Source organism: Sceloporus undulatus, chromosome 1, assembly GCF_019175285.1.
Source record: "Sceloporus undulatus isolate JIND9_A2432 ecotype Alabama chromosome 1, SceUnd_v1.1, whole genome shotgun sequence".
Lineage (NCBI taxonomy): Eukaryota > Metazoa > Chordata > Lepidosauria > Squamata > Phrynosomatidae > Sceloporus > Sceloporus undulatus.
Genome location: NC_056522.1, coordinates 147,765,475 through 147,785,045, shown reverse-complemented (window position 1 = coordinate 147,785,045; position 19,571 = coordinate 147,765,475). Strand labels below are relative to the sequence as shown.

Below are 19,571 nucleotides of genomic sequence, written 5' to 3'. Positions count from 1 at the left end.
AATTATAGTTTGCTGTGGCAACAGAGCCCTCTGAAAGAGAAGCCTAAGTATCTCACAAAACTACATTTCCCAGAATTCAACAGCATTGAGCCAGGGTAGTTAGAGCGGTGTCAAACTGGATTATTTCTGTAGTGCAGATGAGAGAGAGCCATGTAGCGCCTGAGGCCGCTTTCTACATGAATCCAAAGCATAATGAAGACATGATCCAGTTTGAGAGTGCTTTAACCGCTCTGGCTCAATGCTGGGGAATTCTGGGAACTGTAGTTTTGTGAGAGAGGTTTAGCCTTCTCTGTCAGTGCCACAATCAACTACAGTTCCCAGGATAGGGAATTCTAGGAACTGTAGTTCTGTGAGCGACTTTGAGCCTTATATGTCAGTGTAACAATAACACTACAGTTCCCAGGACAGGGAATTCTGGGAAGTGTAGTTTCATGAGAGATATTTATCCTTCCCTGTCAGTGCCACAATAAAACCACAGTTCCGAGGACAAGGATTTCTGGGAACTGTAGTTTTCTGATAGACGTTTATTCTTCTGTCAATGCCAGAACAAAAACTACAGTTCTCCGGACAGGGAATTCTGGGAAGTGTAGTTTCATGAGAGACGTTTATCCTTCCCTGTCAGTGCCACCATAAAAGTCCAGTTCAGATAGTCGAAGCGGTCTGAAAGTGGGCTGTGTCTGCGGGTGTGTTTTGAACCATGGGACTAGGCCTAGGCCTAGTCGAAGCGGGAGGGAGGGAAGCTCCGTTGCTGAGGCAGCAGAGGCTGCCATGACTCCTCCTCCTCCTCCTTCTGAGTCCTGGAGGAAGAGGGTGGGCTAAGATGGCGGCTCCCGCTTTGGGAGAGGCCCTGCAGGAGGCGACGACACCATCGTCCTCGCCTCCACGGCCGCCACAGCCGCCACAGCCGCCGCCTCCGCCTCCAGATTTGCCTCAAGTGAGTGGAGGAGGGCCTGTCGGGGAAGGCGAAGGCCAGGGCCCGCTTCTCTCCGTCCGGAGGGACGAGAAGAGACTCGAGAGCCCAGGCAGGGAGGGAGGGAGGGAGGGAGGGAGAGGCGTCTGCTGCGGTTTCTCTCGGAGGACGGGAAGCGGGGCGAGGAGGGCGCTTATATACACATATGAACAACACACACACACACACACGGGGACAGGGGGTGTACGTTTGGTTTTCAGGACGGTCAGGAGTCTTTCCATTGGGGGTTTAGTGCTTACACACACACACACAACCCACGTACACATAAACACTACACACGCGCGCACGTAAACACCACACATTATAACAACACAACACTCACAAGGAGAAAAGGGATGCATGTTTGGTTTTCAAGGGGCCACTAGTCTTTCCACTGAGAGTTTTGTGGTCACACACTCACACAATCCACATACACATGCACCACACACACAACAACAACAAGACACCACTCACAAGGAGAAAAGAGATGCCTTTGAGGTTAGGGGTCTTTCTATTGAGAGTTTTGTGATTACACACACACACATGCACACAACCCACACACATATAAACGTCACACACACGCATAAACACCACACACAAGGAGAAAGAGGGAGGGTGTTAAGTTTTTCAGGATCCTGGGAGTCTTTCCTTTGTGGTTTTTTGTGGTTACAGACAAACACACATACACATATTAAACACCACACACACAACCATACTCACAAGGGGAAAGTGTGTGTGTGTGTGTGTGTGTGTGTGTGTGTATGCTTGATTTCCAGGGGGCCAGGAGTCTTTGTATTCAGAGTTTTGTGGTTACAAACACACCACACAACAACAACGCTCACAAGGGGAAAGGGGGGGTTGGTTCAAGAGCCCATGAGTCTTTTTCCATTGAGAGCTACTCACACACATACCACATGCACACAACAACACAACACTCACAAGAGGACATTACTTGTGCTCTACCTGTCTGAAAGATATACACTTTTCTCTCCATCTTCGCTGGGAGAACATATTAATCAGATCCACAAATATAGAGGGGCGAGTGTATATATTTGGAAAGCTGAGGAACAGTGTAAAGACCTTTAAGGAGCTGTGACTGTCTTTCTGAGAGACTAATGTACATCCTCAAAGCTGGGCTCCTTCCCTTTCACTGCATCTGTTATTGCTAACTGCTTTTAAGTCTGCTTCAACTGACGGTGACCCAATGAATGAGAGACCTTCAAGTCACCCATCATCAACTCCATCATCAAGGTCAGGTCTTGCAGAGAGTCTATCCACCTAGAATGCAGTCTTCCCTTTTCCCTATTTTTCTCCACTTTGCCAACCATTATTGTCTTTTCTAAAATACAACAACCTCAGTTCAGTCATAGAATCATAGAGTTGGAAGAGACCCCAAGGGCCATCCAGTCCAACCCCATTCTGCCATTCAAGAACTCCCAATCAAAGCATCCCTGACAGATGGCCATCCAGCCTTTGGTTGAAGACCTCCAAGGAAGGAGAGTCCACTGCACTCTGAGGAAAGAGTTTGTTCCACTGTCGAACAGCCCTTACTCTCAGGAGGTTCCTCTTAATGTTGAGCTCGAATCTCTTTTCCTGGAGATTGCATCCATTGCTCCATTGGGTCTTAGTCTCTGGAGCAGCAGAAAACAAGCTTGCTCCCTCCTCAATATGACATCCCTTCAAGTATTTAAACAGGGCTATCATATCACCTCTTAACCTTCTCTTCTCCAGGCTAAACATCCCCAGCTCCCTAAGGCATTCCTCGTAGGGCATGGTTTCCAGACCTTTCACCATTTTAGTTGCCCTCCTTTGGACATGCTCATTTCTCAACGTCCTTTTTGAATTGTGGTACCCAGAACTGGACACAATATTCCAGGTGGGGCCTGACCAGAGCAGAATAGAGTGGCACTATTGCTTTTCTGACACTATACTTTTATTAATGCAGCCTAAAATTGCATTGGCCTTTTTAGCTGCTGCATCACACTGTTGACTCATATTCAACTTGTGGTCTACTTGACTCCCAGATCCCTTTCACACATAATCTTGTTCAGCCAGGTGTCCACCATCTTATGTCTATACCTTTCATTTTTTTGCCCTAAGTGCAGTACTTCACATTTCTCTGTGATGAAATTCATTTTGTTATCTTTGGCCCAGCTTTCTAATCTATTAAAGTCATTTTGAATTTTGATCCTGCCTCCTGGGGTATTAACTAGACTTCCTAATTTGGTGTCATCTACAAATGTGATAAGCATGCTCCCGATTCTTTCATCTAAGTCATCTTGGCTTCTAGGGAGAGGTCAGCCTTGATTTGCTCTGATACCCATTTATTTGCCTTTTGAGCAGTCAGTGGTACAGTATTCATAGAACTCTTCTCCAGCACCACATCTCAAATGAGTTGATTTTCTTCCTATCAGCTTTCTTCACTGTCCTGCTTTCACAACCATAGGAAATAGCATTGCATAGACCACTAACTTTAATATTCAGTGATATATCTTTACACTTCAGGGTCTTGCATAGTCCTGGCCATCTTATGATTTCTCAACTGCAGTCTCCATTTCAGTGTCTTCGTTGTCTACTTTAAAAGTACTAGGCAGCAGTGATAGTGAAGGTGGTGAAGGATCTCTCAGAAAATGATAGTGGTACCATAGCTAATGTTTGTTAGTACAGAAGAAGGCATGGTAAATCTCTTTTTTAATTACCATGGGAGCCTGTAGGTTACCTATAGAGGACCTTTATATTCGTCTTTCATGCCAAGTTTCCAATATGTTTGTCGGAGCAATTACTTCAAGACCAAACATTGTTACAGATTGTCTGTAAGATCTTTTTATATATATTTTGTACTGCCCCATTTGTTTCAGAAAACCACAACAAAACACTCTTTCACATTTTTAGCACTGTGTTTTCACTTTAACTGCCATGACAACATCCTAACAGTGCAGTGTGGAAAGGGCCCCAGGTTATCACAGGTCAGCTATGCTGCTAGAATTTGCAAACTAAATGAGTGACTGTATACACTGGTGGCTCTCTCTTTCTCTAGGAACAGACTCTGTTTTAATAATACTTTTATCTTCACAGCCTCAAGTTAAAGAAGAAGAAGACGATGAAGATGATGTACAATTTATATGTATTAAACATAAACAAGTCGATGAAGATGCAGCCTTTGTGAAAGTTAGAAGTAAGTTCTCTCTCCATGCACCACACCCCAAACTCTTGATTGTTCAGAAACTCTTGTTTTGATACTGCATCCTCTCTCCAAATGATATAGCACTTGCAGTCCAAGTGTTTTGAGACTTTGATACTTTACAGTGTTACTCAGGTAAACTTTGAATTAGGGTTATTGTGTGTCCTCCTTTTTCGGGATGTGTCATCTTTCCAGAGCTAAAATTTTGGACTGGGTGGATTTTTAAAATGACCACCACTGCTTCTCCTCCTGCCCACTTCTGCTACTGTCTCATCAACCTCCTGCTGACTCCATTGGGAATTGTACTAGGAGAAGAGATGGAGGTTGGCATAGCACAGTGGTTAGAGAGAAAGAGATAGTGACTCCAGCCCAAAACAGATGGGCCTAAAGCATCGCTTTCGGGTCAATCCGGGGACGGGAGTGGCCTCTGGCCGCTCAAGGCCTCAGGATGGGATGCAGACGAGAGTCAGACTCGGAGGGGAAAGGCAAAGAAGCTGTGGAGTTTCTGGCTTCTTGGGGGGAAACAGAAACAGGGTGGCTTGGTGGAGCAGGTGAGGCAGGAAAGGGGAAAAGGAAAAGCAAAAATGTTGTTATTTAAATGCAGGGCAGCAATATTTGCAGTAGCCATTATCACTGCTTAGTAGGATATTTAAAGTGAGAGTTGTCATAGCGATCAATGGTTCCAACTAGGCAGTTGGTAAATGTGGGTTTCTTTACTCTCAAAAATAGTTACCCTATTTACATATGCATTTCAGGATAACAAGTAACTTTTTTGTCCAACCTCACTCATGTTTTGAGAATTCAAATTTTCCTGTTATGTCAGAACTAGCCTAGAGCAGGAATGGATGACTTTGGCAACTTTGAGGGCCAGATTTCTTCCCCTGAGACCCACTGTGAGCCATATGGATTCCCACAAATGTCTCCGAAAAAAAGTGGTGCTGGAAATCCATTTGTGGTTTTGAGTATTTTTTAACATTCAAACAGTGTAGACAGCAGCTCTCCGTATTTAAACTGTTAAGAGGTGGAGTCTTCCGAAGACATGCCATTCTCTCTCCCTCTCTCTTATTTTATTTTATTTTATTTTATTTTATTTTATTAAAAGGTCAGAGATGTGCTGGTCAGAGTCATGGGCCACAGAAACAACTTGGAAACACTCGTGGTCACATGGCTGCATTCTACTCAAATTTGGGCTGGAGAAATAGATTGGAAATATTCTCAAGATAGACAGAATAAAGTAATTATTTATACAGTCAGCCCCCCCATATCCATGGGTTTGTCTTTGCCTTTCTCTGTGGCTGAGAGAGTGTGACTTGCCCAAGGTCACCCATTGGAATTCCATCGCTGAGAGAGAATGAACCCTGGTTTCTGGAGCCATAGTCCAATGGCCAGACCACTACATCACACTGGCTCTCCCATACACACATTTATGTGAAATTATATCATTAAGGTGTGTGTCACCCCCACAAAATGTAGAGTGGGAAGGGATACTCACATGGCAGGGGGTTGGACTGGATGGCCCTAGTGGTCTCTTCCAACTCTATGATTCTATGATTCTATGATTATATATAATCACCATAGTTTCCATGTTACTGGGAAGGGTACTTCTCATAGGTACTTCTCAGAACATGAGCAAGGATGGACAAAAAAGTTACATGTTACCTAATCAGTGATCCAGAAAAAGGTTGAAAACCCTTGGCCTAGACAAATGCATTCCTGTCTGCTATAATTATGACCTTTTTTTAACAGTATCATCAGAAAATTTGTGCCTTATAGCATAATCAGAAAAGGCCAAGTCCCTATTGTAAGGAGAATAGTATAGTCTAAAGGCAATCAAATACACACTTGCTTCACTGTTGCAGTGACTAGTGTCAAGCAAGAGTACTTCCAGTCATTTTCATGTTAGTAGAACTCCCCTCATATGCTAGAAGTGACGTGAGAAGTCTGTCTTCTGTTGTCTCCAGTGACTGACTAAAACTACTATTGAAACCTGTACAGAATCCATGAAAAACAGAAAACCACGTTATGATGGATCTCTTGTTCAGTTGACCAGGAGATTCATGGATCTTGTCAAAGCTGCTCCAGAAGGTGTTCTTGATTTGAATGAGGTATCCCGTCTGCTGGGGGTGCGGAAACGAAGAGTGTATGACATCACAAACGTATTGGACGGGATATGTCTTATTCAGAAAAGATCAAAGAATCTTATCCAGTGGGTGTAAGTTGACTTTCACATTTACCTTTCAAACAACAATTGAGATTTTATGTCATGCACTACTTGAGCAGTTCATATACCAAGGACACAAGGTTTCATTTCATTAGAGCAGGTATCAGTGTAGAAATTTAAAAAGTATGAGAGATGAGCTGGAAGAACTCTTCTGTAGATCCTGGCTTATCAGTTTGCCACAGATAAGCTGATCTTTGCTTTAGCCATCAATCTGTAACATGGCTACAATAGTAGTGGTATATTTCATGCAGCTACTGTAAGAATGGATACAGTAATATACATTAATAGCTTGGAGTTTTAGGGTTGATGCAAAGCAAAGTAATATGAATATTAAACTCTTGGGATTGGTGTTTTTTTGCTCCAATTGGTAAACATGAGTTAGAGATAGGAGCCCTGGTGGCACAGTGGTTAAATGTCTGTACTGCAGCCACTTACTCGCAGACCATAAGATTGCGAGTGCAATACCAGCAAAAGGGCTCAAGCTCGACTCAGGCTTGCATCCTTCTGAGGTTGCTAAAATGAATACCCAGATTGTTGGGGGCAATTAGGTTACACTTTGTAAACCGCTTATGGAGTGCTTAAGTGCACTGATAAGCAGTACAGAAATGTACTTGCTATTGCTATATTTATCTCAACAGAATGCTTTCTATAGGCCCCGCACAGACTGCCAAAATAAAGCTGCTTCGGGTCACTTTGGAGGTATGCTGTTTAAATGATGCATGTGTCCTAAGTCCGGAAGCTGTGCCAAAGCTGCACTCCAGTCCTTATGACTGGATTGTGACTTTGGCGCAGCTTCTGGCCTCTTAGGACATGTGCATCATTTAAACAGCATACCTCCAAAGTGACCTGAAGCAGCTTTATTTTGGCCTGTCTGTATGGGGCCCAAGTTTACTCCAAAAGAACCTCCACTGAGTGAAAACTAAGCACAGTCTCCTGAAACACGGACATTGCATTATAGCTTTAATTGTATAAAGACGGCAGCAACTAATGTATAATAGTATACAACTTATATAGCCTGATGGTGTGCAAATTTCAGTGACCTGAAACTTCTCTAACTCTGTACAGTATATATGTAAATATGTAGCTGTTGGAGGTGGTTCATAGTATTTACTATCAAAGATTGGTTTTGTTTTCATAAAAATAGCCATAGGAATTAATAAGTAATAAAATGGCTTTTCTATAGGGAGAATTCCAGCTGTAAGGTTTAAAATATTTGTATTTTGTCTTAGTGGATCAGATATTAAGCATATCACGAAAAGAACACCAGAGCAACAGAGGTTAAAAGATGAACTTTATGATTTAACAGCAATGGAAGAAGCACTGGATGAACTAATAAAGGATTGTGCTCATCAGTTGTTTGATTTAACAGATGACAAAGAAAACTCAAGATATCCTTTTTCTTAGTAACAACTGAAGTTTTTACTTGCTGGAGTTGAAAAACATTGAGACTTTATCTTTCATAGTGATAAATCTGTATCAATATAGTCAAATAAGTGTATAAACATCCTCACATTATTGTGTATGTTATACTAAAGACTGCTATTAAAACGCCTTAACTACTGTGTACACTCGCTTATGTGACCTATCAAGATATCCGTAGCATTCAGACATTTCAGGAGCAGCTTATTATTGCCATTAAGGCTCCTGAAGAAACCAGAATGGAAGTACCAGCTCCTAAAAAAGTAAGTGCTCCTTGAAAAATGTTATGATTAATGAGGTTTGATTGGATGGATGGGTGTATAAAAGATAACTTTACAAAGATTACCATCAGCATTTCCATTCTTGTTTTAGATATTTCAAAAGAAGTTTTAAAAAAACACAAGTACCTATGCCTATAAATACTACTTGAAGATGGGTTTACCTCAGTGTAGGCTGTCACTTTCTTTCTCTTCATAGAAATATGTTTCAATATATACTCTTAAAATCTGTGAAATACTTTACCTAGAATTTCTATGGAATAGCATTAAGAACATTTGATAATTATCTAGTTATAATTTGCACAAACGTGTCTGGGATGAAAATTAGTTGTACAGACTGTTTCTTAAGCCTCGCTTTAGTTATGGATCACCAAGTGATGGCCATGGAAACATATCCTGTTCCCAACTGGTATGTTTTCTCCAGCTGCCAGTCCCAGAGTTCAGAGATGAGGATCATTTGTGGCAAAAGGGATTTTGGGCCCTTCTCAAAGTGTCAATTTTGCAACATTCCTTACAATCCATTAGTTTCATATGTATACTACCAATATGCCAAAGCTTTTGAGTTTCAGGCTACTGTATAATGATAACATATTTTGCAGTATTGTGGAACTATTTCAGCTCTAGGGGCTAGAGTCCGTCCTGGATAAACTCCATGGACTGTGTAATGTCAGAAGATAGAATCTACCTCTTTCCTAGACGTCCACCCAAAGTCATAAATTCCCAGCTCACATTTGCAGAAGAATGCAAAGGGATCATGATGCACTTTTGAGACTTAATCTCAAAGGTGCTATAAAATCCCTTTGCATATGGATACTCTAGACTAATATGGCGATGTTTCTGAAGTCTGCAGAAGGAGTTACCTTTCTGTGCTTCAGAGATGAGAATCTAAGTTCTTGCCTCTGATCATTAATTGAAGCTTGGACCTGGAGTCTCATCCGATTTTTTGTAGTAGAAAAGCTGCCCTTCATATGGCGCTGAGCAAATTAGCAGTGCTGGATCTTATAGGAGGGGGAGTGAAAGTTTGAAAAGAGCTTGCAGTCTGAATGGGGGACTTGGCCTGTGGACCATAGGTTCTCTGTTCCTGAATTACTGAAATATTCACTTCCATTCCTGTTATTAACAAATACTGATTTCTTGCAGGACAGCATAGAAGTGCGTATAAAAAGTACAAAGGGACCCATTGATGTTTATTTATGTGAAGAGCCACTAGATAAGCCGAATACTGATGCTTTGGAAAATACAGATAACCGTTCATGCATAAGTAAATAGGCAATAGCTGCAGATGGAGGTAAATATATTAATGGAATCAATGCTTTTAAAATATGACATGTGGCAATTAGATATTGTGCTCATTGGAAACTTGGTAAAACCTATGTTTCCCAAACAGTTTGTTGCCTGCCCACAGCTTCCCCACCCTGAGCTATTAGGTGACTTGCCAGCAAAACAGACTGGCAGTAAGAGCTGGCTTCCCAGCGGCGTGGGGGCATGGCGTTCAGACAGAACATGCCGCCAGGAAGCCACACGGCAGACTGCTAATGTGGCAGCTTCACGGCGTTTCGGCAGCACAGCATTTACATGCACCACACTGCAGAAACGTTGAAAAGCTGCTGCCATGGCAAAGCCAGCTTTTTCCTGGCTCAAAAACGAAAAGCTGCTGCTGCTGTAAAGCCTGCTTTTTTGACCTGGGAAAACGCCAGGTTGAAGGTGTGGCATCATGCCTTTAGGGACGTCTCTTTTGGCCCTTGATGAGATGTATCAAGGATTCTTAGTAAAGTGTTTGGAGTGTACTTGCCTTGTCACTGTCGTTGTATCTAGATTTATTGCTCCAACAAGCAGCCCCAGTAGTTTCACTTTATGATGAGTTACAAAATATAAGTGAAAATGCAACCCTGCCCCCCCAGTCTCCACTCCTAAGCCTCAATTCTATTGCTTATAAAAAGGATACTTTTTGCTCCAATTCAAATTCAGCATCTATGAGTCCTGTTAACATTTAGTCAAAGTGTATAGTACTTGATGAGCACCATGAATGTGTCTGTTGTTTGAGCTTGTTAAAACTGAAGCATAAACAACAAATTTAAAGTACCAAAAATGTTAATAATGTCATTTTCTTCACTTATTATAAAGACATGTAATTTTTCTGTCACATTTTGGTGAAACTAAACTACAGTACTGACATAACTTTATTCATGGTTGTTCAGGGGGGACGGGGGGCTGCATTGGTTTGGTGAATTCTGGGCAGTGGTTCAAGAATTATTAAGGTTTTCTGCCCCATTAAAGCTTGTGTAAGCAACTGCTGACCAAGGTCCATCAAGCATGCTTAGTCTCATTCAGAAACAATAATTCTGCCAGTGCTCCAGTATTTTCTGTGCTACAGAGCGGATCCAGTGCATTCTGTTTGTAAGACTATCATTATTATTATTATTGAAAGTGACCTCATAGCATCAAACTAAACAGGTTAGGAAGCATAGGGGAGGAGAACAGTTTGGTTATTTTAAGCATTTCCCCCCTCCCTAGATTTCTGGTCCAGTGGGAAATAAGGGGTGTAAAGCAGTAGGAAATGAGGGGTGTTGGTGCAAATGACATGGCACAAGTTGCCTAAAGTAATGTTCCCTTAGCCATTCCAACTGACAAAGAAGCACCATATTGGAAATTAGGGTATGTACTGATTTTGAGCATGACTTCATAGCCACTGCTGTTTCTTCTTTAAAATTGGTCACAGTTTCACATGGAAAATGAAGTGGGACAACAATGCTCATAGATCTGAGCCCACTCTTCTCTTGTGAAGTGGTGGTGCTTAACTCTTTCACTTACCACTTCTTACTAGCTGCAGCACCATACCACATAATATGATTTATCCCTACCAAGCATCTTGGGTTCCAAAGGAATCTAAGATGTTTCTGTAGTGTGCCTGATGGTAGAAGGTTCAACATAGTGGTGAATGATTTTTTATTATTATTAATCATGGTACATTTCCAGATGCAGATAAATGTGTGCTGTATGGATTTAGTGGTTTTGTAAGGGATATTTGGAAATGAGTACTAGGGCAGGAAACCCAAAGTCTTATATCACTGTAACTGGGACATGTTTTTGGTGTCCATTCACATCCAGTTACTTTCAGTAAGGCGTAAAGCATGAGCTCTTCCAAGGATTGTACCTCATACAGAAATGTTTCTGACTGATTATGTTAATGTGTTTTCCTTCTTCAGTATGTGCTCTTAAATCTAAAACAGTGTATCTTTTTTCACTTTCACAGTGAGCAACATGAGAAACAAGCAGAGTTGTATAGCTAAAGCACTTGATTTCTGAACTTCAGCATCATGGACATCACAGGAGTTACTTCACTACAGGCCTGCACAAATGGAACAAGTGTTTGTTGTGCCTGCATTAAAGAGACCAAGAGGAGACTAGAATTGCAAGAATCCCCTCTGCCTCAAACTAATAACCTGCCTTCAATAAATGAACATTTCCTTGGTCCCCTCTCCTCGAAAGGAGCAATTTTGCTCTGGCTCATTCCCCAACTAAATGGTAGTGACAGAATTGGAGTGCTATCGTGTAAGAGAACCTTAAGCTATATTTCCAAATCATAGCTTGGGTTTGTCTTTTTGTATAAGTTTATATGTATATAGCAGATCCCCTAATCTATTCCCTATGCATTTAAAAATGGCCGCTTGCAGCTTTATAAGTGGAAGTGGCAATAATGAAACTTGCAGTTATGAGTTAGCTTTCAGAACTTAATCTGGAGCCAAATGTATTTAGAAAGGGACAATTTTTGAAGAAATGCACTTTAGTTCTGAAACTGCACTGTTGCCAAGCAAAATTACTGAATATATATTAAAATTTAAAAATCTGGGCAAGGAGATACCTTGCACTAGAACAGATTCAAATTAATAATTAATAAGGTTAATAAGAATTAATGAGGTTATAAAACTCTGCACTATGTTGTGAGTGTTCATATGATTGTTATCAAGATCAGTATAATGCCATGGCTGTTAAGTCCTGAAAAAACCAAAATTGCTTGGATCATGTGTCTTTGTGTACATATATATATATATATATATATATATGTATGTATGTATATGTATATACGTGTATCATGTTTAAATGTCACTAATGGAAATTGTGGCAGGGTGAGCAGCATGTTTCTGTCTACAGAAAAATAAAAGTGAATTTGTAAATATTATGTACTAAACCCTACAGCCTTTTTACTTTGTCTTAAAACCTTAATTAAGATACAGCCATTGGCCTAAAAAATACCCTAAAGGCACAAGATCCCATTGGACCTTGGAAGCTAAGCAAGTTTAGCCCTTGTTAGCACTTGGATGGGAGACCGCCAACTAATACCAGGTGCTTTAGGCTATCTTTCAAAGTAAGGAACTGCAAAATCACCTCACATTATTCCTTGCCTATGAAAGCCCTATGAAATTCATGGGCCACCATATGTTGACAGGCAACTTGAACACACACACACAGAGTGCTTCATACCATCCATGTTGGAAGACATTTGAAAAGCTACACAAATAAGAAGACATGATAGCTAGGTAATAGACCCTCCATCTTCAGATGTAAGTCAGCCTCCTCCAACAAAAAGTTGCATCTATGTGTGGTAGTGTACTGGCATACACCAACACAAAGGTTCTTCCTACTCAATAGAAATAGTAGAATCTACTGTCTAGCAGTCCTGCCTTCTGTCTGGTTGCAGCTTGACATACACAGACTGATAACCCATGGGAAGGTCATCCAGACCTGTCTCACCTGGAAGTAAGCTCTGCCTGGGGACTGATTTCTAAGTAAAGAGGTAAAATTCAAAGATATCAAGTGGCAGGATTGCTTCTGAACATGGATGTTCTGTAACATTGATAAAATTATACTCGGTACCTGGTGTTACCTTCTTGAGCAGCAATGACTTCAAGTAGGCATTTTCTATAAATATTGGCTGAGCTTTCACATTAGTTTTAAGTAATTTTGGCTCATTCCTTTTTACAGGACTGCTTGAACTTTGACCTTTCAGTTTGAGTTGACCTTTCCTTGCATGAAGTCCTCGCTTCTGGTCCTACCCCAACATTTTGACGAGGTTTAGATCAGGAATTTGACTAGGCCTTTCTTCTACCATAATTCTCTGGTAAGAGTGTCTGTGTGTGCATGTAAGCCTTCAAGTCACCTGTGAATGTATGGCAATATCATCTATTTCATAGAGTTTTCTTAGGCAAGGAATCCTCAGAGTTGGGTTTGATGGTTCCTTCCTCTGAAATATAGCCTACACCATCTGATAATCATTGGCAGTCTCCCATCTTAAGTACTAACCAGAGTTGACCCTGCCTAGCTTCGCAGATCAGCCACAATCTGGTGCCATTAGGCTATTTAGACTGTTTGTATATTTAGAACCAGTATCACCCACTTTCATTTCAGTTCGTCTTGGATGGATAGCCTGTTATCTTCTGATACTGTACACTGAAGAATTTTTGTTGTGTCAGTGATGGCAAGTCATCCAGGTCCTGATGCAGCAAAGCATGCCCAAATCATCAGATTCCCACTACTATGTGTGATGGTTGGGCTGGGTTTCTTTTGTTTAAACTCAGTGTTTGCTTTTCACCCAACATAGCTTTTCATGGAGGACAAAAAATATCTAATTTTGATTCATCTGTCCACAGAACATTGTTCCAGAACTCTTGGGGATCACCTATGTGATGTTTAGCAAACTTGAGATAGGCAGCAATGTCCTTTTTAGAGAGCGGTGGTTTCTTTCTGGCTATGTTCCCATGATACCAGATCCCAACTGATCTTGGAATCTAAGCAGGACCAGTCTTGGTTATTACTTGGATGGGAGACTGCCAAAGAACACTGGGTGCTATAGGCTATATTTCAGAGGAAGGAACTGGCAAAAGCACCTCTGAAGATTTCTTGCCTAAGAAAACCCTATGAAATTCATGGGGTCACCATAAGTAAACAGGCAGCTTGAAGGCACGGGCATGCACACATACATTAGTGCGCACACACACAGCCATACATTCCCATGAACAACATTCTTGTCCACTCTTTTCCAGATTGGTTTCTTTTCCTCATCCATGAATCATGAAAGTATGTTGGCCAAGGAGAGAATGGCTGCAAATGCTCAGAACTCTATTTTTGTCTTGGTGATTTCCTGAATGATGTGCTGATTTCTTCTTGGGGAGAACAGCATCTGGGTAGAGTGACTGTGATCTTGAAACTTCTCTATTTATAGACTATTGGAAAATGGATTGGTAAGCTTCAAATCCTTTAAAATGGTTTGGGAATCCTTTGGAGACTAATAAACAGCAATACATATTTTACTGAGGCCTTCAGAAATGTTTGGCTATGGGATGGTGTGTTCTCTTTCTTAGTTTCTAAATGAATACTGCAAACAAAGTAATAAGGATTTAAACAATATGTAATTTTAAATTATTTTTAAAATAATGACAATAAATCATATTCTTTTTTTTTAAATGGACATATAACCAATCTTGCAGCTTTCCATTCATCCAATGAGATACTTGTGGAAGGCTTGCTTACAGAATTCTGCATATGTTACTCAACTGTATGCAACCTTGGTTGCTATCTTAGAGCCCTAATAAAAATGCAGAATAGTGCAAATACATAATAGAAGTTCCACTATAAGGAATTTATCTTTTTATCCTCATGCACAAATTCATAATTTAAAATCCCACTATCTAATTCAAGGTGAAAAGAACCTAATCCTAATCTCTGGCAATTGCAGTTCCTCTCCAGCTATTCCTCAACCAATTTAGTATGTTTCTCAGCCTACTGGGAAGAAACATCAATGCATGGTGGTTACAGTTATATACAATATAGTGAAGACCAAGCTCTCAATATTTTGAATCCTTTTATAAGATGGGGCTTTCCATATTTCACCCCTGGAGGTCTATCTCATTACCCAGCCACCCACCAACACAAGCTGTACTTTTGCTCCAAGCATGATCAGAAGTAAAATATCACTTTGGGTTCAGGGGTTCAGCCAATTTTATGTATGTAGAGAAGAAAGGCCTTAGACTGGTTTGGTATGGGGGGTGGACAGCAATATTTCAGCCAAAAGAAGTTTTTTAAAAAAATAAAAATTGACAGATGTCTGAGAGCTTGGGAAACTGCAAAATGGCATCCCATGGGCTACCTACACACACACACACACACACACGCTCTCCCACTATTGTCACAAACCATGGTGTGTGATGAAGCCCAACCTTTTCTGGTAACACTAGCAATATTTTCAGCAGTTTATTTTCAGTATCCTTTCCTTTTAAATGCCACAGGATCTTTGGTGATCCATTCACCATTTCTTCTGCCTGTATCATTTGTTCCCACATGCTTAACAGGAGAACATATTGGGATTAATCTTGGATATAGTCTCAAGGAAGGCACTAATCCCATACCATCCACATTCCATTGTCATGTCTGGTGTGTCTCCATTCCTCTCAGCAGAGGGCTTTCAAACAGTACTACCGCCATACTTTGGCTTTTCCTTGACATGGGGATTAATAATAATAAATAATAAAAGCTTTATTTTTAGCCTGCCTTTCCTGGGATCAAGGCGGGTCACAACAGCCAAAAACACAATACAGTCTACAACAAAATTAAAATACAGAAAATGCAAAATCTTACAACATCTTACAACAGTTAAAATCCAGCTAAAAAGTTTTCCAACTTACATTTCTCCCATCCAATTAGACCAAAGTATCTTCCTTTGTGTTCTGTGGAGCTTTGTGTTCTTCAGTCACCCACCATGGGAAGAAACTGTGTCAGTTCAATATGCATTTTATTGATAATCCAACTAGAGGAGACACATTAAATCGATAGCATTTGTCAGTGTTTGCATACTGATTCAACAATTGATTCTGTTATAATTGGGAGTAACTAACTGGAATGAGGCCAATGTCTCCTGGTTCTGGGTGCTGCATTCTTAAACTCTTCAATTCTTTCTATATATTTTGTTGTCCCAAGTAAAAATATTGGATTGGATTGTAGTCATATATCATGCAAGATATTGTAGACATGTATCATGCAAGATCTGGATGTTCCCATTTTTGTTGCTCTTTTAGCAGAGCCACCTGCTCCTCACCTTAAACCTTTTTCCCTCCCCAAAAAGTTAAAGTCTACATGGGCAGAGCTCCAGACCCTTTGCCTGTTCTTCTAACAGAGCTACCACCTTGAACACACTGCCAGTGAAACTTATGCTGTCCTTAGCCAAGGGGAAAAAACCTACTATATATACTCATGTATAAGTCTTGAAATTTAGGTTGAAAAACTGACCCAAAAAACCTGAGTAAGTACCATATCTTAACTTTTATTTAAAATAAGCAACCATCTCCTGGTGAAAAACAAGCATATAATACATGAAGCACTGACCGCCTCTACTCTCTCATCCATCCAGTCTTAAGAGTAAGCACAAAGAGTTATGCCTGCTGGAATTTTATACGTTCTTGGACATTGTTTTGCTTTGCTTCATCCTTTAGATCCTTTGCTATGTTCCCCTAAATTTTACCTTTGGCTTATCCACAGGTCATAGCAAAATCCATAATTTTGGCCCCAAAACTTGCCTTCGACTTATGCACGAAATCAACTTTTAGGCGTGGTACAGAGCGTTTAAAAACGGCGCTCTGCTGGGGCCTGTTTTCTCTCTGTAGGGAAGCTGCAGCCGCCAAACCGTGCGGCTTCCTGCTGAGTAAAAAGAACCTGTTAAAAGCGGGTTCTTTTTACACCACAGCTGTGGCATAGCAAGTGCACCATTGGTGCACTCGTTACGCAAGCGCTGCGCAGCACCATGCAGATGCTGCATGGCACTTGCGTAACAATGGCAGTGCCCATGTGCCCAGGGCACCGCCATTTTGATGCTCTCATCCTGTGCTAGGGTTGAGGGGCATCTGGAAGTGCCGCCCCGAGGCAACCCTAGCATGTGACGAGGGCGTCTTAAAGGGCCGTCTGTACTGGCCCATAGTTGAGTATATATGGTACTTGTACAGTGTAGATCCATGAAGGATTCTTTGACTTTGTGGCTTATAAAATTCTCTGTAGCATAAATTAAGAGACAATAATGAAAAGGCTAGGAAGGAGCCAGTGTGGTGTAGTAGTTTCAGTGTTGGACAACGACTCTGGAGAAAAGGGTTCTAATCCTGGCTCAGTTATGGAAACCCACTGGGTGACCTTGGGCATTCACACTCTCCGCCTCAGAGGAGAACAATGGCAAACCCCTTCTGAAGAACCATGTTAAGAACACCCTATGATAGGGTGGTAGGGTCATCATAAGTCGAAAATGACTTGAAGGTACACAATAACAAGATAATTCAGTGAAGGGAGTATTTATTTAAGCACTTGGGACACTTTTCAATAACTAGCTCTTGCTTAAGTCTTCTAATGCGGAGATTTCATTGTGTAGATCTGGCTCTCTACTTCCAGCTCTTATCATTTTTTTAGCAGTGTCATTATTTGTTGCTTTTAAACCTTTAGCTTCCAGGATCAAACAGGGGTTGGTGCCTTTAAAGTATTTAGACTTTGTTGTTGTGTGCCTTGAAATAAAGTTCATAGCCACTTCTGTACAGCAGGTGTCAGTGCAGAACTGAGAAAGCCACAAAAGAAGAGAGGCACTTTACCCTGAAGTCACCTTTAGTACTGGCAATAAACTACTTAGGTCAGCTCAGTCACAAGCTCATACTTGCATATAGAAGGACAGGGCTATGAGGCTTTAAAAGAATCCAATATTAGTTAAAGCAAGTTCTTTAACACATACTGGATTTACACAGGTAATTCAACACAGGCAACTAAAGAGAGACCCAGCTAGTACTGAATGTTGCAATTTTATATACATTTACTGATAGTAATTCCTACTGAAGAACTGCCTAAATATCCTAAAGGCTTAGTGCACCCTGAACACGGAGCAGGAAGGAGCTCCGTTTCGGAGTTCCTTCCTGGTTTAGTCCGCTGGGCGCAGCCTTCAGACAGCTGCGCCCAGCGGACTAAAAGAGAAAGGGGCCAAGCGGCCCCTTTCTCTTCTCCCCGCCGCCGCGGGGTGTCCTTGGGGCTTGAAGCCCCAGGGACACCCCTTTTCAGGCTGAGGGGTGATCATGACGCCACCATCATGCGCAGCCCGAAAAGCGGCGGATCGGGGCCTCAGCGGCTGCCGCTCTGCACACTGAGGCCCCGATACCCCGGGGAAAGGGGCGGGTGCAGACCACCCCAAATGGGCGGTCTATAACCCGCCTATAAGTCAGAAACTACTTGAAGGTACACAACTACAACAACACCAAACATTCCTATCAAGAGTTTACAATAAAAAACTAAATTCGGTTTAAATCATCTTTTTGATTATCCAGAGAAGAAATGGAAATATCTGACCACCAAAACCATAAAAGAACTGACTAAGATTTTTAAATGTGCAGCTTTCTGTGCTCATTTAAACTAATGGCAAGCTTCTTATTAACTGAACTGTATTTTAGTATTTATGAACCTAAATCGTGAACTTAAATAGTTTCTTTCCCAAATGTTGCCTTTACTAAGAGGGCACAAATGTAGTACTCTGAATAACCAAAAAGGGCAAACAAATGCTAAATATTATTAGAAACTTTAATTGTGTAAAGTCAATATTATTACTGACTTTAATTATGTGAAATACTGTAAGTAGTTTTATTTTAATTATCACATTAATAAAGAATTAAGAACCAATTCCTGTTTTGTCTTTAGTTCAGATCATATGAGCTCATTCTTGCCAGATTTCATACCCTCCAACATTACGAATAAGGAAAACACACATAAGCTAGCAGAGACTGTAACAGTTTGCTTTTGCCTGAGTCTATAGGAAGAGGCAACATTTTGCCCCATCCTGTCTGCTCCCGCTGCTGGGTTAAGTGAGTGTAAACTACTTTTATATTTTGAACTCAGTTTGAACTCAGTTGAAGTAGCATGAGGACAAAGGGGAATATTGTAAAAGAAACTGAAAAACTGGGATGGCAGAGGATTAATCAGGACTATGTCTGGTAAATCCATACAGTTGGAGAGTATGTGTTTTATGGAAAGAAGTCAAAGACATATTGGGATACTGGTTGCTACTGAGATTTGGGGGACTTTCAAGTGCTTACTTCAAATGGAAAATAAAATCTGGAAAGAGTAGCACCCATCCCTGCCTTCAGGCATGCAGAAAACACTCCCTCATTTGAGGGCTGGGCCCTCTTGGTGGTTGAACTGAAAGGCATCATGGAGGATATCACAGACTGAAATTGGAAGTATAATCCAGTGTCATCTTGAATGCAATCATGCATATTCACATTATTGCACGAAAGGTTACTACACATGATCGCTGGCAGTCTGAATGCACTCTGAACGCAATCACGCATCAATCCACAGTTAAGTAAATTCGGTCAACTAGCAAAGTCACAAACCCTGTTCCTAGGCAACTTTGCACTCAGTGCACTGTTGTTTGGTGTGATGTGCATATCTCCTTCGGTCCTGACCCCCCCCCCCCAAATCTGGAAAAAGGGGGTTCCCATGAAGCCACACTGCAAT

The 19,571-nt window shown here is 41.2% G+C and overlaps 1 protein-coding gene across 1 annotated transcript; it reads left to right on the top strand.

Annotated features, from left to right (window-relative positions):
• The first annotated feature begins 770 nt into the window (after positions 1-770).
• On the top strand, positions 771-12,228 carry E2F6 (E2F transcription factor 6). The gene is made up of 7 exons (XM_042446530.1): positions 771-934; positions 4,025-4,124; positions 6,126-6,342; positions 7,581-7,739; positions 7,919-8,033; positions 9,189-9,336; positions 11,302-12,228. Exons 1-6 carry the CDS (start codon positions 821-823, stop codon positions 9,315-9,317), a joined length of 834 nt encoding a protein of 277 aa, XP_042302464.1. The 5' UTR covers positions 771-820; the 3' UTR covers positions 9,318-9,336; positions 11,302-12,228.
• The last annotated feature ends 7,343 nt before the right edge of the window (positions 12,229-19,571 follow it).